A 21,948-nucleotide genomic window follows, 5' to 3' on the forward strand; every position below is an offset into this window, starting at 1 on the left:
CATAGCCGGACCACGACGCTCGTGCTCGTGATGCCCTGCGCTCGCCCCCGCGTTCGCTCACCTGCCCCATCTCGCTCGAGCCTCCCACACACACACACACACACACACACACACACAGGCGCTCGTGCGCACAGACGCGGAGCTGCCTACTTTCTAACGTCTGTTTTTCTTCTTCTTCTTCTTGTTTTTTCGTCGTTAAAGAAGACTTTAACGGATTTATTGTTTACACATTTATCCGTTTAGTTTTTTTTGGAGTGCTCGGTGTGACGTCAGTGGTCAGCGCGAGGAGAGCTGAGAGATGGACACCAAGTTGACGTCTCGTGCGTGAGCAGCTAACTGACCGGCGTTAAGCTAACCGGGACGTTAACGTTCATAAACAATGAGGTAAGAACGTTACGTTTACGTCATTTAAGTCACTTTTCGCGCTTCAGCGATTGTTTTTATGCGTGTGTTCTGTCACGTAAACTGTTATTAACGTGTAATAAGGGGTATATTCACTGTTGGCTAACGTTAGCTTATGCGAAACAAGTTTGTTAGTCCCGTGTGATAATTAAAGGTGTGTTTTTTTAATTAATGATGATGCTTTGACCTTTAACTTAACGTTATCTAACAAGCTAACTCATTCAGGTGACTTTGATAAAGCAAGGTAGGTTTTTTAAGATTAACTTTTGGTGATAACCAGGTTAATTAACATTTAACACACACTTCAACACTTTTACCTCATAGATAAATAACTTTATTTACCCAACATTTCGCAAGAAAAGTACTTTTTTATGTAATCACTAGAACCACTGAAGAAATCGGATAGTTTACGTGCAATTCAATAAAAAGAGATAATAATAAAGTGTATTCTAGTCCTGCTCAATGTGATAATTCTCCTGAGATAACTTCTTTTTAAAGCTGAATTATTGTGAAGTATTTGTTGTCTGCACCCTTTTGTAAGTCACCTTAAAGTTGAATTAACTGCATTGTTCTTAACTGAGAATAAACTGGATTGTCTACATTCAGTAATATTGAATAAAAACACAATAACAAAACACTGTCACTAGTTTGATTTTGTACTGAACTTTTGTACTACTTTTTGCAAAAGTGCTTCACCCAGCAAGGAACGACAATGAACGTGCAATTTAAAGTGCTTAGTCCACCTTAAAAAAAACAAGAATGTGTTGTGATGTGAAAGAACACATGAGTGAAAGGGTTGATCTGCTTCCCCGGGCGGGTTAATCAAGGCATTTCCAATCCCTCCGTGACTTTACCGTCAAATCAGTGTGTTTAAGGCATTTAAAGAGGGTTATTTTTCTAAAAACCCTCTGATTACAGGTGACACTAGAGCAGACTTGCTTATGACGAAAAAGCAACAGCGACGACGCATCAGAGCAAGCCTGTGAGTGTAGGTGGTGACTGGAAAAAATGTGTTTAATGTGCACTGGGTGCGTCGCCGACATGTCATTCCAGTACACACCTGAACAGTGTGTACATGTGGGAGCACTCGTCGCAGGGAAGGAGCCCGCAGCTAGACGAACAAGTTTTTTGACGTAATGGGGAAATGACTGGAAGGAGTTTGTCATTAAAATGGCATTAAAACCCCGCGCGGGTACATCACGAGCTCCTCGCTCTCCTTATCAGTTAAAAACAGTGGATTTTTAAGATCTGTTTATTTTTCTGCTCTGTGCTGATTGTGATTAACTCTTCAAATTGTTTTTTTTTTCTTCTTTTGGCAGCGAGGTATGCACCAGAGCTCGTCCAAGGAGATTTCGCTGTCGTTCAAGGTTTCCAAAACAGCAATCTGTGGGACCTTAACGGATGTATGAACCTCTGAAAGAACACCATCTTCGTATCATCTATTTTGATATTTTTTTAGCTGCAGGAGACGAAAAACTGAGGAGCAAAAGGTCGACAAAAGGTGGAAGTTCTTCCTGCTACGCAGACACAAAAAGACAAAGAGGTACACACTCTCCTAGTGTGTGTTTGTCATGTAGACAAGGGGACGGAAGAGAAAAAAAAGTGACAATCCGATAGATGGTGAGATCACTCACGCAGGTCACGATGCCAGACGAGTCGCAAGCTTTTCAGGAAAAGGTGAGCGCTGGAGAAGAAGCCCCGCAGGTGTCTCCGGTCCTCCCCGGCGACGGACACGGCGACATCATGGAGCTTGACGAAATCGGCCAAGAGAAAGACAGGCTCAAGCGATCCGTGCAAAGCCGCGTCCTGCAAAGAAATGACAAGAATGGCGTGAAATCCAATGCAAGCGATCCTCCTGTCAAGAGCCAGTCAGGAGAATCTCAGGCAGAGGTCGGTGTGGCGAAAACCTTGCAGGCCCCTAAACCTCAGGAGCCAAACTGTTTGTTAAAGGGACCAGGCGTGACCTCATCCCCTGCAGTACCGCCAACAAATGGCTTCTCAAAACGCAGTCCTGCCGTCAGCATAAACGTCTGTGACAAAGAGCTAACTGAGCGGGACGGACCCAGTTTTAACACCAAAAGCAGTCCAGGCGGCGTTAAAGGAGCTCCCCCGAAAGACTTTACGTTCTACTCGTTCTGCGGCAGTCCGACCACGTTCAAAGGGGGCCACGCGAGGGCCAGCGTCGCCAGCAGCTGGGACGACGGGTACGAGCAGGAGGACGGGGACCGGGGCGAGCAGAGCACCCCGCCCAAGAAGTGTGTGAAGGAGGGGATGAGCAGCTGCTATCAGGCGTTCCACAGGGCCATCCTGCAGTGCGTGGAGGAGACGCCGGCCATGCTCGCCGGACTGAAGCTGTCTTTGGCCTTCTGTGTTGCCCTCATCGTCCTCATTTCCACCACGGGAAGGGTAAGAATCTAAACCCTGAACAACACATATGTATCTATCGAAAAATCTGTCCAGAAATCACAAAGGTATTCAGTTTACTATTCTATACCACAAAGAAAAGCATCACGTCCTCACCCTCACACTTTTTAAAAATATTTTCTTTATCTTTTATTAATGCTAGAAGTGATCGAGTACGAGGAAGGTAGTTGTGACGTCATGCACACTTTTCGGTTACAGGTCACCCTCCTTATGTGGAGCGACTCGACCCGTGCCAACTTCAATGGGGTCAAAGGAATTAGCAGCATTTAACACCGTGATTGTGCTTCAATTAGAAGCTCTTAATGACTTCTCATTACCTCAAAACGGTGGCACACATGAAAACACTGCATATGTAGGTCATCATGGATAAAGAAACTGAATGTGTTCATGTGAACCTTTAATATATATCGACACGGGCACACGATTGCAGTGTTTATGTTCGGGTTTTGTGTCCGTCATGGTCTTCCAGCAGCGTTGGCTCGTTGGCTTTCTAACGTCATAAAAGAGCACAAAAGACCAGAATGCTTCTGCTTTCACCAACCAATCACAACGCTTTATCCTTCACTCATTAATCTCACTACTTATGGTTTCGTTAATATCTCACTTCATTAGTAGTCGAAGTAGGTCAACGTCAGCAACAACTGTGTTAATTTCCATGATGGAAAAGAAAGTAGGTTAATGTCATGTTGTCTCATTGCACGTGAAAATACCTTCACTTCAAAGGAGCCGATTATAAAGCATTGCTCCAGCTGTTTGAACCCCAGCCTGGCTGCTTTGTGTGGAACCGACGGGTGCCTTTTGATTCTAGTAACCAGCTGAGTCATGGTGGGACAATGTGAGGTTGGTCTTTGTAAATGAACAGGAAGTGAAGCAAACCTCTGAAGATATAACCACCTTGACATTTTTGAATTGACATTGTTTCATCCTCATTCAACGTCGAATCAACGGAGAGAATGTGAATCGTGTTTTTTCGCCCATGTCTTCACAGAGCATCGACGTCCATGTGGGCGCTCTGTCGGCGCTGTGCGTGGTTCTCTGTCTCAGTGCCGTCCTGCTCGTCTGCCTGCCCTGGCTGGCCACCGTGAGGCGCTGCGGAGGAGCCCTGGCCCTCTTCGTCTGGGGGACGCTGTGCGTCATCGCCGTAGTCTTCATTTTCACCGGAGGACCCGTCACTGCGTGGGATCAGGTGAGAAGGCGGCGGAAAAGACGGAGAAATAAGTGAGTTTTGTTTTCTACTTCTAACAGTGTCATTCTCTTGTCTTCTCAGGTGGCGTTCTTCCTCTTCCTCTCCCTCAGTGTGTACACGGTGCTGCCTCTCTCCATGGCCTGGGCCCTCATGGTGGGCATCGGGACCAGCGTGTCACACATCATCATCATCAGCGTCTACGTTTCTGTCACGAAGCCGGAGACGCCGGACCTGGCTGTGCAGGTAAATATGAAGCCATGTGTAAGGTAGCTTAGTACGCTAGTATTTATAATGACAGCTAAGATTGTCAGTACAAATGCATTGTTTGGTATCGGCAGAAAAACAAATACATTTACATAATAGGGCTTCAAATGTAAATGTGGACAAATATTTGCAAATTCAAATACCCTGTGTGAGGTTGAGGTCAGCGTGCATCGTGATACTGTCCTGTGGTTTTACATGAGTACTGTACACTGGAACATATTCAAATCATCTGCATCACTCTTTGTGGGTTCATGGAAAAGTCCAAACCCTGTTTTTACTCAACCCGTTGTTTGTCAGCAGACTCTGCTTTCCAGTTAGTAATAAAACTAAATAATGATGTCTGTATTTTTTTGTGACAATTGAGACGATTAATGGATTATCAATAATCCCCTTCCTTCTCAGCTGGTGGCGAACGCACTGCTGTTTGTGTGCGTGAACTGTGTCGGGATCTTCCATCTGTGGATGACCGAGCAGGACCTCAGGATGTCCAATAAGAAGAGGGAAATGTTCAGCGCCATACGCTCCAAGAGGGAAATACGGAAGTATCAGCAGGTGAGGTGAAACTCGTCAGGTGGTGGAGCTTTCATTTAAATGCAAGAGAGCTCAAGAGAAGAAAATAGAATCGTGACGTGTTATCGCTTCCATTAAAGGGCTCTTTAACTGGACAGCCTGGCTTGAGTTACTGTATGCCTTCCTATTAGGTCAATAGATTAATCATTCACTTGTGTGGAGCCCAGCAGCCACAGAATAGGCAAATCCAAATGGACACCATTCACAGCAAGTAAACAAATAGATGAAACGTGGTCCGCTCGGTCAACACGGCATGGAGGGCTTCTTTTACAGCCTGTGTGAACAGACTGTCACATCTGTGATCCAGTGACCCGGTCTAATCCTCCTCCTCCTCCTCTCTGTGTCCTCGGCAACAGGAGCAGCTCCTCCTGTCGGTGCTGCCGCAGTACATCGCCAGGGAGCTGAAAACGGAGGTGATCAAGAAGCTCTTCAAGCCCAAGAGCGAGAACGAGGAAAACAACCAGGAATCCAACCACCACAACTTCCACAGCCTGTATGTACGGAAGCACAAAGACGTCAGGTGACCAGCACACTGTGGACAAGGTCTTGGTTCTCTGGCACCCTGGGCACCGCACGTTGCCTCACATATGTGTGTGTTTGTGTGTAGCATCCTGTATGCGGACATCGTGGGCTTCACCAAGCTGGCGAGTAGCTGCACTCCAGAAGAGCTGGTCGCCATCCTCAACAAGCTGTTTGGAAGATTCGATGACATCGCCAAGGTGAGTGGACCAGCACGTCCAGCCCCAAAATCAAACTTCTACCTCCTCATCTGACTCTCCCTCTCTGTTTCTGTCCTTCCACAGAAGAACGGCTGTCTTCGCATTAAGATCCTGGGCGACTGCTACTACTGTGTGTCCGGTCTGCCGGACCCCATCCCCACCCACGCCAGGAACTGTGTCCAGATGGGGCTGGACATGTGCACTGCCATCAGGTCCGTCTTTCTTCTTCTCTGGTTATTTACAATAGTGTAACAGGAAGTTGTGTGCTCTCTTTCATTGTAATTTCTCTTTTTCCAGCCATAAAAACAATACTGTTCTCCGTCTAACTTCCCCTCATTTCTCTTGTCTTTCCTCTACAAGTGAAAACACTAAAAAATACTGAATATCCGCTGTTTTCAAATAACTGGACGGCCACGACGACGCTGCCGTTCTCACGTTGCTGATGCTTTTCCCTGCAGTAAACTGCGAGAGGCGACGGGGGTGGAGGTCAGCATGCGGGTGGGCGTTCACACGGGCAACGTGCTCTGCGGTGTGATCGGCCTGCAGAAGTGGCAGTACGACGTGTGGTCACATGACGTCACGTTAGCCAACCACATGGAGTCTGGAGGCCTTCCTGGGTGAGAAGATCCTACAGTTCTGCTCAGGGATGATAGAAATTCTGTCTGACTTACTTGTTATAATTTATTATATGCTATTATTTGATGAAAAGGCGAGTCCACATCTCAGAGGAGACGATGCAGCACTTGAACGGAGCGTACGAAGTGGAGAAGGGAGACGGGGGGAGTCGGGATCCTCTCCTCAAGGAAAGACGAACCTACCTGGTGGTTGACCCCAAGCCCAGCAGCTTTGCCAGGGCACTGAAATTGGTACGTGTAACAATAACCGAAGTAACAATAATGGACTCCTAGTATGCAAGTATGCATTTTCCTGACGTAGGCTGTCTGTGTGTGTAAGGGGAAGCAGGTTAACCTTTATTTTGAAAAGCTGAGAAAAATGAGAGGAGAGAAACTACTCGCCGCTGTGCGGGAAAAATCACAATCTAGTAACCTCCATGTTAATTTCAGGCAACGCCGGGTGAGAACAGGCAGCGGGCGTCCATGCGGATGTCTCTGTACCTGCAGTCCTGGAGGAACATCCACCCGTTTGCAGACCTGAGTAACCCGGACGCCTCGCCCTCCAAGAAGCCAATCACTCCCACCAACGTCACCATGAACCAAGCTCAGCTCTACACAGTAGGTTTATGTTCTTCCTCGTTGCTTCCTTTCTCCCACATACTACATTAAAGTACAAATACATAAAGTATACACAATTACTTCACTCTAGTCTTCAGTTGTTTGTAATTCCTTTGCTTCAGGAACGACCTCCTTGTCACAACCCCAGCAGTTTGTTTGTGGATCACGGTGTTCGGGGATCGCTGGACACGGAGGAGATCAATACGTACGTTTTCATCTGTATTGATTTTAGTTGACGTGAGAGAACGATTATAACATCACCAGATCTTTATAAAAAACGATAATTCCATCAGTATCTTCCTTATTTTATGGTCATTTTTCTGGGATTCTCTTCTCGTCCGTTCATGCTTTGATTTTGATTTCTACGTTGAAGGCGGAGAGCGAAGAAGCTCAACTGTTTCACTCTGCTGTTCAACGACCTGAGCTTGGAGAGACAGGTAGCTTCATTAAATGAGTGACACATGCAGTACACGTGTGTATAAAAACACATCATTGTGTGTGTGTGTTTGCTAAATCAGTATTTCTGTGTTTATGTTCCAGTTCCGCTTCACCGAGGTGAAGGGTTTGCATCATTCCATGAGCTGCATAGCTTTGATATTTGTGACCCTGTTCGCCGTCCAGATGCTCGTCTCCAAGAAGTGAGTAAAACTGCTCGTCATTCAGTTGATTTGCTCTCTCTTGAGTGGTGGATATTGATGGTTATTGATGGCTGATTATTGGTTTCCACCCCTGCCAGTAACTTTGAGATGGCGGTGTCTTACGGTACAACCTTCCCAGTGCTGGTGCTGTTCCTGTCCATCGCTTTCACTGGTTACCTGGAGGTAAATCAATACTTCAGGTCACGACCCCAGAGCAGAATACGTCTCCCCGGTGGTCACGTGTTACGTTAAATGTCTGAATGCGTGTCGGCTTTCAGAAGTGGCGTTCGAAGATGCCGTTGAGCGTCCAGTGGATATCGGGGCTGTCCCGCGGCGTCTCCACCAGGGCGGCGCTGCGATTGTTCGTGGTCACTCTCATTGTGCTCATCACCCTGCTAATGGCCATCCTCAACTTTGTGAGTTCCTCTTCCTGCAGAACTTTCTTTAGTATCTTCCTGTTAGTACTTCCTGTCTTTCATAGATGCGTTTGTTGTCCCATCAATCATTCTCTTCTCCTCTCAGTTCTTCCTCCCAGGAGACGACTGCATGTCGATGACCAACACCACGGAGCTGGAGGCCCTCGATCTCTACACTGTGCCTGTAAGGACCTCCACATTCAGTCCATGTGTTTCTCCTGGAAGGCATAGTGATGACCACAGATACACAGATTTTTGACTACAATTTACAGCACAAACACTTTTGTAGCTTTTCTTTAATTGTAAAATGTAAATCCAATTATATGTTGGTAATAAAACACTATGAAGTTACAGGAGCGTCTCTCACTCCAACAAATCTCAAAGCTGTACTTCCTGTCCAACTGATTTTGAGCTTGCAAGCTTCATGTCTTTCTTCTCTGAGCTGTCAACACCATCGCTAACTTGTCATAACACACATTCTTTGTCCTCCCCCCCCCCCCCGTCAAACATCCAGTACTACCTGTACTGCTGCCTGCTGGCCATGCTGGGAGTGGTTGTGTTCGTGCGGATGTGCTTGTCCATGAAGGTGCTGCTGCTCACCCTGGCTGTTGTGGTTTATCTGGCCCTCTTCCTCCACGTTTACGCCCCGAGGTCCCACTGCCTCGTCGACCTGCTTTACAACGACACCAAGTGAGTGGAAGCTGTTCAACGTCCTGCCTCTTGTCCAGATTGTGACTCCCTGGCTGGAGTTTCAGATCATTTATTCAAAGCTTTCTGTCGTGCTGGTCGTTGAGGAGTCCAGATTGTAGATAGTGTGGCTCTAAGGCGTGTGAATGTGTTTCTCTGTAGGCCGGGAGTCCTGAAGGACCCTCAGATCATGTCGGGGGTTTGGCTCGTCATCTTTTACATCGTCTGTCTCATAATGGTCAGACAGGTACGTGTCTACAGTAAAGAGTGTACATTTAAAGAAGGGAATGAATGAATCGTGTGTTCATACGTGTCGGTGCTCTGCCAGGACGAGCTGGGCAGCCGCGTGGACTTCCTGTTGGACCACTGTTTCAAGTGGGAGAGGGAGGGCATGGAGACCATGGAGAACGTCAACAAGCTCCTCCTTCAGAACGTCCTCCCGCTCCACGTCGCCTCTTTCTTCATCGGAAAGACTATTCGCAACCAGGTAAACAAAAACGCCGCACAGTAGATCCTCCGATAACCGCGTTTCCTCGTCGGCCGGTCACGTACCATTTATAAAACCTCTGAGACTGAGGTCACGCTGAGGTGACGGATGTGGGTCACTATAAAGAGGACATTCATGAGCCGAACACGTTGGACTGCAGAATTTGCAGAATGCAGGTTATCTTGCAATCAAGTCTGCTTGTTTACACTGTGCTTCAGGACCTGTACAGTCAGTCCTACGAGTCCGTGTGTGTGATGTTCGCCTCCGTGCCTCAGTTCAAGGAGTTCTACAGCGAGAGCAGCGCCAACAGGGACGGTCTGGAGTGTTTGCGCTTCCTCAACGAGATCATATCGGACTTTGACGAGGTATGAGGAAGCGGGTTTCACGATGTACTCGTCAGTATCACGTTCTAGTCCGTGTCTCTTAGTGTCTTTGTCTCTCGCGCAGCTTCTCTCCAAGCCCAAATTCTGCTCTGTGGAGAAGATTAAGACTATCGGCAGCACGTACATGGCCGCCGCCGGGCTGAGACACGCCCCTGAAGGGGACGAACAAAAGGTTGGCTTCGTTTTTTCATTACGTTTATCCTCATTTTTGCCATTTTGAAAGTCCTCGCCATGTAAATCAATGGGTTGCATGCTGGTTTGACACCCTGCCCCTCCGTTAACTTGATCTCTGGCGCCCCCTGCAGAAAGTGGAGATGTCCTACAGCAATGTGCGCGCGATGGTGGAGTTCGCCATCGCTTTGATGGACAAACTGGATGTCATCAACACGCACTCTTTCAACAGCTTCAAACTCAGGATCGGTGAGTCTTCCTCCACCCTGTAACATTTCATGAACTGGGTTTTCTTTCTCATTATTTTCTTAATCCTGAAGCACCAAAAACGCTGTATTTGAGATTAAAACATGTCCTTTGTTCCTGCAGGAATAAACCTGGGCCCTGTGATCGCGGGAGTGATTGGAGCTAATAAACCTCAGTATGATATCTGGGGGAACTCTGTTAACGTGGCCAGCAGGATGGACAGCACGGGAGTGCTGGACCGGATACAGGTCAGTAAGAAAGGCTGGATGTTACAGGCAGCCACCACCAGAGGGAGGCTATGAATTAAACACCTTCTCTGCTCCCAGGTGACCGAGGAGATGGCCTCGATGGCGGAGAGCGTGGGCTACGGCGTCACGCTCCGGGGAGTAGTCAACGTCAAGGGCAAAGGGCAACTCACCACCTACTTCATCAACACGGAGCAGTCGTCTCCTCACTCCTGACCTCCGGAGACGTATTAATGAACCCAAGGTCCCGGTCTGACCTGACACCGGGGACACCTGCACTGACTCGATGCTGAAAACGAAGATGTAGGAACACTCTTCATCACGTACATCGAAGGAGCTGCCTTTTGTCTTTGAGGATGAGACGCTAAATGAAATCCTGACAATTTAAAGACTACAGCGTTCTACTCCTGGACCATTTAATGGCTAACTATGTTGCTCTCTGTATCTGGATTATCCTGTGAAGCAAACGGGTGGGTCGGATCCACTTCCCACCGTATTATTCTGAGAACGTATAATCTGATTTATTTTTGTATTTTTGGTACACTTAACATGGCTGAAACGTTACGCACTGTTCACCTGTGTTTGTGTGCGATTAATTTATTTAAAAATATACGGTGTCCATCTTAGATGTACCAAAAGATGTTGTTTTATGAAGGATATTAAATATAAGTCATTTTATTTTAAGGCATTTTTCCACTCCGTCGTGGTTTCACGAAGTTACAAAAACTGCATTTTAACGCTCAGTTTTAAATGTTTCATGTCAGAGTCTCTCGATACAGAACAGAGTGTGTGTGTGTGTGTGTGTGTGTGTGTGTGTGTGTGTGTCCTGTAAGTGTAAATGGGGGTAAAAAAAGGGCAGATTTGTGTGCTTGAAAGCCGTGAAAGTTCTGTGTTCTCTGCACCTTGGACGTGCTGTGCCACGAAAATCACCATAATGCACATTTTGACATTGCACTTTTCATATATGTTGTATGTTTTTAAAATCCAGATGTTGATTGGACGCAGAATATTTCTCCTTTTTCTGTAAGTAGAAGGATTTCTGTGAGGGAGGATGTGACGAGTGAACGTAGAATAGGAGCTTAACTGTTCAGTGTATGGATTTTTTTTTAAATCTTATTTATAAACTGATTAAAAAAATAAAAACACTTGTTTTCTGTGTGTGTGTGTGTGTGTGTGTGTGTGTGTGTGTGTGCGCGTGTTATCACAGGCATGTAATGTGTGATTAACTTGCCTAAGAAGAACTGGAATTTCCCCCCCTGTGCCGCTGACTCCCACACGCGCTGTGATTGGCTGACTCCTCTCCCCCGCTGAACTTTGCTCTCTTCCCATTGGCTCCCGCCGCCGTCGGTCAGGCCGTTTCCGGCTTCCATCGGGGACAGTTTGTTGTTGAAGCGCAGCGCCTTTAAACGCGAGGGGAAACGTTGACGGTCGGAGTGGATGAAGTTGGTGAGTGTTTGATGGACGCCTACACTTTAAACTTCGTCGACACTTTAGAGGAAATTATGTTTTAATGTTTTTACCCGAATTAACTTTTCCGTGAACACGAACGAAGAAAGTTTGAACGTGAACGTCAGTTAGCTAACCGTTAACGTCACCCGCGGTGTTATATCACATATTATATCATTATATTAAGTTATATAAAGTTAAAGTGACGTGTTTAATTCCTCTGTGAACCGGCCAACTACAGAGACGCGGCGCGCGAGATGTCAGGGGCTCACGAGCAAAGCAGGAAGCGCCGCCCCCCGAAAATGTTCTTGATCTCGACCGACCTGAAGGTCCAGGACCAGCTGGAAGGTACCATCCGGCTGCAGCGGGGGTACATCTGCCTGGAGCAAGACTCGGGCAAGAACAGAGGTGACTCCGCTTGGGTCAAGGTATTCACACACACTGAGCTACGTTAGGTTGAATACGTAATTAATTCTTCTTATGAAACTATTAGTTTAATTAATTAGCTGCTTTTTTAGTAAACAATAAATAGTGACAAGCACTGTAAAACAAGTAATAGACACAAGATAAAATACACATTATAAGAAACATACGAATATGTTATGAATATTTATATTACATTTGTAATTAATTCTTATAATAATATATTTTAATTGTAATTAATTATTTATTTTTATGCATATATGTGCATATTTCTATGTATTTTTTTTACATTTTTTATATATTTCATTTTTCCTACCATTGTTCTTTTATAAAATAACAATAAAATAAAATAATAATTGCCAGATGTTGGACATGCTTGAAGATAATCTCTGTTTGTTCACTCTCGCCGCTGATTTCTTTTCCATCCTCGCCCTGATATTTGTCTTCCTCTCCACCTCCTTCCCCACCCACAGGTGTTAGACAATGGCGTCATGTTAAAAATGGAGAGGAAGTTCCTGCTGGAGATCCCGACTGACCTCAACGGCCTTTTGGAGCCTGTATATGATCCGGAGGCTCGCCTCAAACTTCTAAGTAATGCATTAATGGCTGGTTGGTAGTCGTGGTGGCTGTAGAAATATTGATAAAAGCGATAATTATGGTAGTTATTATAACAATAAACAAACTAGGGCCATTAGTAATGGAAATAATGAAGCCAAATAATGACAAATGCAGTAGAAGGAGTATAAATAAACAAAAAAGCAGGAGCAATAATGACGAAAAACCTCAAGTAATTGTTAAAGTAATACAAATATTGCCATATTAACAAACCTAAATGTGATGTTTGTGTGGTTTTACATGTTTTAATTGTGTGGGAAGTAGAAGGAGTAGTAAGTACATGTTTGTTTGAGTGATCATGTGATCTTTATGACATGAAAAGGCAGTTTAAAGTGTAAAATGGGAAGTAAAGATCAAATATTTAATCACTTAATGCTCACGGATAAACTACCAGCACAAGCAATCAGTTATTTCCTCCCTTTGTTGGGAGGTTTTCATTCTTTTGATGGTTTTTTTTGGTAGGCAATCCTGGGAAACTGCAGCATTTGGCGACGTTGCCTGTCGATTCTCCGCTGTGGGTCCAAATAGGCCAACAGGACGAGCTGGCGGAGGCGGACCTCAAATACATCGGGCCTCTGACCAGAGGGAGCAGCGCTGTGTTTTTTGGCGTGCAGCTCAAGGTACTGTTGAGTTTGGGATATGAGTGGAAACCTTTTAAAAAGTCTCATTTCTTGTGAATCCCTTCATGCAAAGAAATCATGAAATCATGAAAATAAGTATAGAGGCAGGTCCATGCTGCAAGGATCCCTGTGATCCCCTGTGATCGGTCGGAGGGTTTACCTGTGATGCCGTCTCCCCTGCAGGGTTCATCGGTCGGTAAAGGATCGGGGAACGGCTCCATTAAGGGCCACCGGCTCTTCGCCTGCCCCGACGCCTGCGCCCTCTTCCTCCCGGTCAGCCACGTCCGGCTCCGCCACTGGTCCCGCAGCAACGGCGACGGGCACCATGGCAACAACGACCGGCCGAATCAGCATCAGCACGGCCGTCACATCAGCTTCCACCACCGCCCCGGCAGCCCTCCTCACTCGCACGCTCTGGGCATCCTCCCTCGGACGGCGGAGTCGGCGCCGCTCGCGCCTCAGAACCAGAACCAGGTCCGAGCCCCGGCGTCGCCGCCGCCGCTCCACGCCGGCCAGCGGGTGTGTTTCCCCCTGGAGAACAACGTCTACGGCGGGGAGGTGCGCTTCTGCGGCCTGCTGCCGGGCCGGTCCTCGTCGGGGACGTACGTCGGAGTCCTGCTGGTCAGTACGGACCGCTCTGACCCTCTGATTAAAGCATGAAACCCTCCACATAAAAGCATCCTTACATGTTTGATTCAATGCAGGACGCTCCTGTTGGGAACTGGGACGGGCTTTATAAGGGAGAGAGGCTGTGTCACATCCACAACCCCGTCTATGGACTGCTGCTGCCCATCACCAAGGTTTCCCCCGGTACGACTACATCCAGATACTTTATTAGACGTTATTTTAGTGATTAATCATTAAAATAATGTACTTTTCCTACTGGGATCCATCACGATGTGTGCCGTGAAAAAGGCATGACCCCTAAGGTCAAATAAGAGATTCAAACGTTGGAAGAACAGACATGGAAACGCCTTTTAGTTCATATCGTGCATCTGTGTAACAATATATGCACAAAAACATCATCTTTTCTGCCTGTAAAATAAAATCTGATGCTCCTTTTTTGTCCCCAGAGCCCAAATCCCAGCGCCACATCCCTCCTCTCCAGATCAGCAAATCCATCTTGAAGCCGGCGCCGCCCCCGCTCGCCAAACCCGCCCCCGTGTCACCATCCTCCTCCGCCCCCAAGGTCGCCCTGATGCCCCCGGGCAAACTAGCGCTCAAACCTCCTCCGCTGCCGCCGCCGAAGCCCACGCACAAGGCCCCGCCCCCTCTCCCGCCTCCCAAACCCTGCAGCCCGACCTCGCCGACCGCCGGCGAGCAGCCGCAGCACGCCAACGGCCTGCAGGCCCCCTCGCCGCTGAGGTCACCCGACGGCAGCGACGGCGAGAACGGGGAGGCGGGGCCGGAGGGCGAGCTGGAGGTGGGCTCGATGGTCGAGGTGAACGAGCCGCCGCTTTTCGGGGTCATTCGCTGGATCGGACGCATCAGCGGGATCTCCGAGCCGGTGGCGGGGATCGAGCTGGTGAGATGAAAGCCTCCGTTTTTACGAGGGTTGAGTTTGTTTGCTTACATGACGTTCCATCGCTCTGATCTAAAACAGGACCAGGAGCTGTCCGCGGGGACGGACGGCAGCTACCTCGGGGAGCGCCACTTCCGTTGCCCGGCCAACAAGGGCCTGTTTGTCAAGCTCCGCAACTGCAGACGGGACTCCAGGTTCCCCGCCCCCGAGACGCCCGTCAATCAAGTGGAGCGCTGCAACTCCATAGGTGGGACCTCCTTGCTAGAGAACTGAGGCGTCGACGTGTGCCGGGATCTAAATCATGTCCTGTGTGCAGCGTTTGCAGAGTGGGGCAGTAAGCGTGTGGAGGAGCACACGCCCCCGGTGGACGGGGACGAGGCCGGCGAGCTCTACGAGGGCTGGAAGAGGGGCATCCAGGGTCACCTCAACTCATGCTACCTGGACGCCACGCTGTTCAGGTGTCTGTTTATCCACATAGCCATGATATAAGTGTTGCTGCTATGTTTCCCTCCGTGGTCACCTTGGTGTCTCCTTCTCTCTGCAGTCTGTTCTCCTGCTGCAGTTCAGCCGACTGGGTTTTGTTTTGGCCTTCTGACCCTGAAACTGAGCAGGACTCCGGTCAGGCTCAGGACCTGCTGCGATGTGAGATCGTCAACCCCCTGAGAAGGTGTGTTCACGTCTGGTTCTTGTGTTGCAAATGCATTTGCTTAAAAGACTACAAGTATGGAGAAGAAACTCAGAAGTCCTGTCATAAATTTACAAGATTAAAACCATGCATATATTCCGAAATTATGAATTTGAGAGAAAAAGGGTTAGGCTGAAATGTGACCCACCGTGTGTGAAATAGATTATATAATAATATGTATTCATGTTTATAAAAGAAGACAGAGCATGTGTGTATGTATCTTTCAGGACCTTAGGGATTGATCTCATAATAATAAATAAAAAGGTCTATCATGAGGATAACGTGCAACACATACTGATTTAAATGTTCATGAAATAACACAAGATGTGTGGATCACGTTACCATGGTGACACCAGTGGTGTGATGATGTTGATCCTGCTTCTTTTTTCTCATACATTTGTGACTTTAATCTCTGATGATTCCTCTCTTTTTTTAAAAAAATGTACATTATTCTCAGAAATGTAGAGTTTTATTAATTTTTTCTGATTATTATTGTTTGACCTAAAGACCGGATCAGAGAATGATTGAATGTGTTTTTAAAGGTACGGCTACGTGTGTGCCAGTAAGACCATGGCACTGAGACGCCTGCTGGAGTCGGACAACAGCGACACGGGCTTCACCAACCAGGAGAAAGGTACGCCTTCTCATGTTCCACTGTTCATGTGTACGCTTGTCCTCGTCTTCTCGAGTTCTGGTGTCCTTCTTGCGTTCTTGTGTCCTCGTGTCCTTGTGTTCTCGTCTTCTCGTGCCCTCGTCTTCTCATGTTCTCGTATCCTCGTTTCCTCCTGTCCTTGTGTCCTTGTGTTCTCCTGTCCTCGTGTTCTCGTGCCCTCGTGTCCTCGTGTTCTCCTGCTCAATCGGCCGGCGTGTCTGAGTGTGATCACGATGAGGAATGCTGTCATGCTGCTCTTGTCCATCAGATCCAGAAGAGTTCCTCAACAGGCTTTTCCAGCTCCTCCGAGTCGAGCCGCTCCTCAAGATCAGGTAGACACACACACACACACACACACACAGACACACACACACACACACACACACACACACACACACACACACACCCTGCTTCACTATCACACAGATCAATGTAATAGAGTTGAATTCATCCTCGAAGAGCCAGATATTTGATAACCTGATAAATCTGTGGTTTAAAACTCCCTCAGGGAGCAAAACAATGAAGCAGAAAAAAAAACACATTTCATCCAACTCTTCAGACTTTCCTCTCCCATTACTGGATCATTTTACCTCTTGGCTACATGTTGTGTTAAAGAGCCAAAAAGAAGGTTAAGATGAGACACGATTTCCCTTTAATTGACATCGTTAGAGACGTATTTGACTCTAGAATCCCTTCTTTTCTATGACGATGTTAAACATGTGATGCTCATTTCCTCTCTCTGCTGTTGACGTGTTCAGGTCGATGACTCAGCAGCCTCAGGAGGGTCACCTCTACCAGCTCTTCCCTCCGACGCTCCCTCCCTCGCCCTCCTCGCCCTCGCCCCTCTCCCCGCTCGACTCGCCCATCCCGCTCACCTCGCCGTCGCCCAAGCGGATGAGGGTCGCCAGCGTCCAGACGCTGCTGGAGTCCTCCTTCCTGCACGCCGGCCTCAAGTTTGTCGAGGTAACGTCTACATGTGACCTTTTATTTTGAGTCCCCTGCTGCACCTTGTCTAACTGCTGGGTCATGTGACCTCCACCTGACCTCCAGGCCCCCTCCTGCCTCCTGCTGCTCATGCCTCGCTTCGGAAAGGACTTCAAGATGTTCGACGCCATCCTGCCCTCCCTCAGCCTGGACATCACGGACCTGCTGGACGACAGTAAGGACGATATGACCGGGTCCTCGTTGTCGTACCGTTTCCCGTGTTTCAGTGACATGCAGCGTCTCTCTTTGCCTGTTTAAGCTCTGAGGCAGTGCAGCATCTGTCAGGCCGTCGCCGAGTGGGAGTGTCTCCAGTGTTACGAAGACCCCGACATCACGCCCGGGCATCTCAAACAGTACTGCCAGACCTGCAACACGCAGGTACCCGCGTCCTCCCGCAGTCCTGACACTCATTTACTTTAATATGATGAATAATCATGATGAGGTTTCCTGTCTCTTCTCCAGGTCCACAGTCACAGGAAGCGGTCCTCCCACAGCCCGGCCAAGGTGGCCGTCCCCGGGGGGTCGTGGTCCGGCCCCCTGCACTGCACCCGCCAGCGGATGACCCTCTTCGCCGTGACGTGCATCGAGACCAGCCACTACGTGAGCTTCGTCAAGCACGGGCCGCTCCCCACCGACTGGCTGTTCTTTGACAGTATGGCCGACCGGGAAGGTAAGTCGTCGCCTCTCAGGTACGTTCTGGCGACGGGGACGGAAACATAACGAAGCTCTTCTCACCCAGGAGGCGAAAACGGCTTCAACATCCCCCACGTGAAGGCGTGTCCAGAGGTGGGCCGCTACCTGGGCCTGTCGGAGGAGGAGCTGAGCAGAGTTGACCCCGCCTCCTCGCAGGAGTCCGTCCGCCGGCTGATCTGCGACGCCTACATGTGTCTGTACCACAACCCCGAGCTCAGCCTGTACAAGTGACAATCTGAGCCTTTACTTGATCCAGTATAACAGCAGATATTAATTAACACTGATTTAATTTCTTCAAATCATTCCAGAAATGAAATAATTGTTTTCACCATCACCTTAAATAATCATATATTGATGTTTACGACGACGCTGTGCTTTTTGGAGAGGAAACGGTCGTTACTAGTGAACGTGGATACAAATAGTTTATTTATTGTGCAGCAGATGTTATATTTTCCCATCCTGATGGTTAAAATAGACTTTGATAATCCTGGAAAGACATCCGATGTTGTTAAAGTCGAGCTGAAACTGCATTTTCAGAGGAGGATAGATGATGAAATCGTCAAAAGTGGATTTATGTATTTATTTTTTGGCATGTTGTCATAAAGGTGCACAACATGAAGTGATCTAAAATGATTCTTCACTTTAAAAACGACCCTCCTGACTATTTATTCTTCAGCAAATCGGAAGCTTAGTTCTGTCTGATCACTTGAGATCACTTGAGATCTTTTCCTGGCCTGGATCTCCTATCCGCCCATGAAAGAGGGCCTTAGAACAATAAGCTAATGGAACATGAGAACAGTGTGATCCGATGTGCCTCATGAACAAACGGCCTGCTGGCTTCACACCTGAGTTTACCTGTGCCTTAATAATCCTCACACTGTGCAGAACCACTGTGCCTTTAACACACTTTTACCGTTCACTTTGCACTGCTTCGTTGACCTGTGGGTTTGTGTATATAATAGCATCGCCTTCAACTGACTGGAAAGATTGTATTGCTTATGGTTGTTTAATATAATGAAGCGGAAGACAAAGGGGACGGTGTCCTCCTGACAAATAAATGCTTTGATACTCCATTCTTGTTTGTTTAAATGTCTCTTTTTTATTGAAACATTTTCACCAACATGCAGGTGTCACTCACAGCCTGATACAAGGCATCCGGAAGCTTCTCCAATGTTTAAATATGTGATAAAGACATTAATACATCATATTTAAAAAGGTGTTTTACATTCAGACATACATCAAATGTATTTGTTGGCATTGATAAAGACAGACAGGTTGGTCTTCCGGTTTGGACATTTTTATTTCTTAATATGGAATTGGGTCCAAATAGTAAACTTATACAAAAATGCCATATGCAGTAAATCCAAAATATTTGTTTAAAAAACATCTTAATCGAGTAAATATGCAGCAAAAAATACATTTATTATTTCATAGAAAAATTCAAATAAATACTCCAATGGCTTTTTGAGCTGTCGATTTATTCATTTATTTATTTATATATTGATATAAATTAAAAGTATTTTATTTATTTTTTTACGCGTTTGATTAGAATTAAAACAGTTCTCCCGGAGTGCCGCTAGGGGGCGGACGTGACGCTGTATCCGGATCTCCAGCGGACCTACGTCATCATTGTGTGCCCCGGGAAAAGCGACGAGCGACGAGAGGGGGTCAGTTTACTCCACAGCGTTATCAAACCAAATCTGTAGCTTATTTAATCCCCCAAAAATAACTATTAATAAAGCAGATAGCGCTCTGTGGATGTTTCTATAAGGTAAGAGGCGCGTAAAGTGACGGTGTTTGACGTAAAACGTCATGTTTGAGCTGCTTATGTCAAGTAATAGTCGCGTTAATTTGCGTCGTTGTCATTTTCCTGATTTAACAGTTTGAATTGTCTTTCCGACGTTACTTTTACCAGAACAGGAGGAACCACGTGACGTGGAATTATTCTTTTTATTGGCAATAAATAATATTAGTTTGTTAAAACCTCGAGTTTACGACGCGAGATTCACGCAAACCGTTTAACGGCAAACAAAGGTGCCGGTAGAGACATGTGACGTGTGTGTTTCGTCATTTGAACCAAACCTCAAGTGAATAATATTACATAAGATAAGTGTTATGTATGGATCTGCCTTTATATTTTCATAATCACGTCTCATTTTGACACAAAACAACCATATTAATATAAATATAGTCATTATTATGTTCATGTTGTATTAAAGGAAAGACTTATGTTGGTTTCTTTCACGCAGCAGCTTTTGTCTCTGAGGTCCAGCAGTGAAGCCGGTTGCCATGGCGTCTCCAGGGGGACAAGGAGGAGGAGGAGGGGCTCTGTCGACGAGAGGGGCCGGCGGGGCCAGGAGGATGAAGTGGGCCCTGGAGCTGAGCCTGGGCAACGCCAGGTAAACCCACAACACCACGACCTGTCAAATATTTGCTCAGGCGCTCGCCGCCCGCGTCGACCTGCAGGTCTGACTAAACTGTCGGCGTTTACCTCTGCAGGAGCCGTGGCGACCGACAGGGCGGGCAGGGAGACGTCGTCTACCCCATCGGCTTCTCGGAGAAGCCCGTCCCCGACACCAGCATCCAGGAGACGGACAAGAACCTGGTGGAGAAGGTGAAGCCGCTTTAGATAATTGATGAAAATAAAGACGGTGATTTTAATGATCGAGCACATTTAAAAACATAGGAAATAAAATCCTAAACATAAGATATGAAACAATATAAACATACCACAAGATAACGTTTGGTCCGAACCTCCTAAAGAAAGTGGTTTGGGACGCTGCCGAGTATTTCACCTGTCACTCTCGTCATGCAGCGTTGTTGGGACGTGGCCCTCGGGCCCCTGAAGCAGATCCCCATGAACCTCTTCATCATGTACATGTCCGGCAACACCATCTCCATCTTCCCCATCATGATGGTCTGCATGATGGCCTGGAGGCCCATCCAAGCGCTCATGTCCATGTCTGCCAGTGAGTATCCGGCGTTCAAAGTCACGTGACCTTTAATCCACGCGGAGTCCCCTTTCATCAGCTTCCTTCCTCTCGTCCTCCAGCCTTCAAGCTGCTGGAGAGCTCCAGCCAGCAGTGGCTTCAGGGCCTGGTCTACCTGGTGGGGAACCTGCTGGGCTCGGCGTTGGCCATCTACAAGTGTCAGTCGATGGGACTGCTCCCGACGCACTCGTCTGATTGGCTGGCTTTCATAGGACCGCCTCAGGTAAACGCCGCAGATGCCTTTTTTTTTTTTGGTTCTCTAATTTAGGAAAATGAAATGTGACATTGAGAACACAATCCAGGGTTTTATGGCTGATTTCTGGGTTTGTTATGTATTCCTGCTGTAACTAAACTTGTGTAATTACACCATTTCAGTTGTCCATCTAATGTCTTTCCCTTATTTCTTTCTAAACACACACTTGATTCGATGGTTTTCTCTTCTTTCCCACAGAGGCTGGAGATCATGGGCGGAGGGATGGTGTTGTGAGGAAGGCAAACACAAACGATTCAGATATCTACAGAGGTTTATATACTGTACATTCTCCCACACAGTTACAAGACGTTTTCTTCTTCCTCCCCGTCCGTTATTGTAATAAAAGGTTTGAAAAGCCAGCAGGTCACCGTGTTGAACCGCTGTATTTATCTTTACAGTTGGAGTTAAAAAAAAAAGGTTATTTTACAGATTAAATCCTGTTTCTGAGGCGGTTTACACCATTAAAACAGAACTAATACAAATGCATGTGACAGTGTGTACGGCCTTTTCATTTTGGTAGGATATTATGTCTTATTAGGTTTAATTCCAATAGTTTATTTTGTTGCTGTTGGTAGAGAGACGCATGATTTCAGCACAAAAACATCTACTGACTCCTTTTATTGTATGACTGTTTTAATTTATACTGATTTGCTACATGAAAATGTTCTAATAAATGAATAAATCCATATTGTATCGGCTGAAATAACATGTTTTTGCCTGCGTCGATACAGAGAGCGGCCAACATGCACATTAATGAACATTAATGAAGCAATCGAAGGTGTTTCAGGACGATAACATGAGTGGGTTGCAGCCAAGGAGCCCTCCCAACGTGTTTCTGGACAGATAATTTATTAAGGACGTGACCTGGAGATAAAAAGCAACCACAGTTACATATGGAAATCTTGCAAATGCTAAAAACATGATGCCACGGTTAGTTATGCTGATATACGGTTAGTGCACTGACAGCTCAAAGTATCACAAAGGTCCTCCTCTTC

General features: G+C 46.9%; 3 protein-coding genes across 6 annotated transcripts; all 3 read left to right on the plus strand.

Moving 5' to 3' along the window:
* Nucleotides 1-92: 92 nt before the first annotated feature.
* LOC311008694 (adenylate cyclase type 2) lies at nucleotides 93-11,215 on the plus strand. 3 transcript variants are annotated; one of them, XM_084002509.1, is made up of 25 exons: nucleotides 93-384; nucleotides 1,722-2,808; nucleotides 3,815-4,012; nucleotides 4,094-4,255; nucleotides 4,679-4,828; nucleotides 5,203-5,366; nucleotides 5,454-5,565; nucleotides 5,650-5,777; nucleotides 6,024-6,182; nucleotides 6,275-6,431; nucleotides 6,630-6,797; nucleotides 6,920-7,002; nucleotides 7,171-7,234; nucleotides 7,338-7,435; nucleotides 7,534-7,618; nucleotides 7,714-7,851; nucleotides 7,958-8,035; nucleotides 8,366-8,541; nucleotides 8,701-8,785; nucleotides 8,867-9,025; nucleotides 9,244-9,390; nucleotides 9,473-9,580; nucleotides 9,714-9,828; nucleotides 9,949-10,073; nucleotides 10,152-11,215. In XM_084002509.1, the coding sequence occupies exons 2-25, from the start codon at nucleotides 2,020-2,022 to the stop codon at nucleotides 10,284-10,286; spliced, it is 3,783 nt and encodes a 1,260-aa protein (XP_083858635.1). In that variant the 5' UTR covers nucleotides 93-384; nucleotides 1,722-2,019; the 3' UTR covers nucleotides 10,287-11,215. The 3 variants fall into 3 exon arrangements, with proteins under 3 accessions (XP_083858635.1, XP_083858637.1, XP_083858636.1); XM_084002511.1 differs by lacking the exon at nucleotides 93-384 and adding an exon at nucleotides 1,367-1,384; XM_084002510.1 differs by lacking the exon at nucleotides 93-384 and adding an exon at nucleotides 1,491-1,594.
* Nucleotides 11,216-11,339: 124 nt separating this feature from the next.
* Nucleotides 11,340-18,783, plus strand: cyld3 (cylindromatosis (turban tumor syndrome) 3). The gene is made up of 17 exons (XM_084002526.1): nucleotides 11,340-11,516; nucleotides 11,758-11,944; nucleotides 12,413-12,530; nucleotides 13,017-13,174; nucleotides 13,358-13,795; nucleotides 13,879-13,984; nucleotides 14,248-14,699; nucleotides 14,778-14,943; nucleotides 15,013-15,154; nucleotides 15,241-15,363; nucleotides 15,924-16,015; nucleotides 16,302-16,365; nucleotides 16,792-16,996; nucleotides 17,084-17,192; nucleotides 17,277-17,395; nucleotides 17,480-17,687; nucleotides 17,757-18,783. The coding sequence occupies exons 2-17, from the start codon at nucleotides 11,774-11,776 to the stop codon at nucleotides 17,939-17,941; spliced, it is 2,856 nt and encodes a 951-aa protein (XP_083858652.1). The 5' UTR covers nucleotides 11,340-11,516; nucleotides 11,758-11,773; the 3' UTR covers nucleotides 17,942-18,783.
* Nucleotides 18,784-19,348: 565 nt separating this feature from the next.
* Nucleotides 19,349-21,641, plus strand: emc4 (ER membrane protein complex subunit 4). Of its 2 annotated transcripts, none has more exons than XM_084002580.1 (6): nucleotides 19,349-19,481; nucleotides 19,960-20,109; nucleotides 20,210-20,324; nucleotides 20,526-20,679; nucleotides 20,763-20,923; nucleotides 21,152-21,641. In XM_084002580.1, exons 2-6 carry the CDS (start codon nucleotides 20,000-20,002, stop codon nucleotides 21,185-21,187), a joined length of 576 nt encoding a protein of 191 aa, XP_083858706.1. In that variant the 5' UTR covers nucleotides 19,349-19,481; nucleotides 19,960-19,999; the 3' UTR covers nucleotides 21,188-21,641. The 2 variants fall into 2 exon arrangements, with proteins under 2 accessions (XP_083858706.1, XP_083858707.1); XM_084002581.1 differs by having other exon boundaries at nucleotides 19,356-19,481; nucleotides 19,963-20,109.
* Nucleotides 21,642-21,948: the final 307 nt, after the last annotated feature.

Source organism: Eutrigla gurnardus (assembly GCF_963514095.1).
Source record: "Eutrigla gurnardus genome assembly, chromosome: 23".
Taxonomy (NCBI): domain Eukaryota; kingdom Metazoa; phylum Chordata; class Actinopteri; order Perciformes; family Triglidae; genus Eutrigla; species Eutrigla gurnardus.

Excerpts from the sequence above, each read along its gene's own strand:
- LOC311008694 (XM_084002509.1), top strand. The coding sequence starts at position 2,020 with ATGGTGAGATCACTCACGCAGGTCACGATGCCAGACGAGTCGCAAGCT. Across the intron at positions 7,436-7,533 it reads CAGATGCTCGTCTCCAAGAA|TAACTTTGAGATGGCGGTGT; the intron begins GTGAGTAAAACT and ends CACCCCTGCCAG. Across the intron at positions 9,026-9,243 it reads GAAAGACTATTCGCAACCAG|GACCTGTACAGTCAGTCCTA; the intron begins GTAAACAAAAAC and ends ACTGTGCTTCAG.
- cyld3 (XM_084002526.1), top strand. The coding sequence starts at position 11,774 with ATGTCAGGGGCTCACGAGCAAAGCAGGAAGCGCCGCCCCCCGAAAATG. Across the intron at positions 12,531-13,016 it reads GGCTCGCCTCAAACTTCTAA|GCAATCCTGGGAAACTGCAG; the intron begins GTAATGCATTAA and ends TTTTTTTGGTAG. Across the intron at positions 14,944-15,012 it reads GGAGCGCTGCAACTCCATAG|CGTTTGCAGAGTGGGGCAGT; the intron begins GTGGGACCTCCT and ends TCCTGTGTGCAG.
- emc4 (XM_084002580.1), top strand. The coding sequence starts at position 20,000 with ATGGCGTCTCCAGGGGGACAAGGAGGAGGAGGAGGGGCTCTGTCGACG. Across the intron at positions 20,680-20,762 it reads GCTCATGTCCATGTCTGCCA|CCTTCAAGCTGCTGGAGAGC; the intron begins GTGAGTATCCGG and ends CTCGTCCTCCAG. Across the intron at positions 20,924-21,151 it reads CTTTCATAGGACCGCCTCAG|AGGCTGGAGATCATGGGCGG; the intron begins GTAAACGCCGCA and ends TCTTTCCCACAG.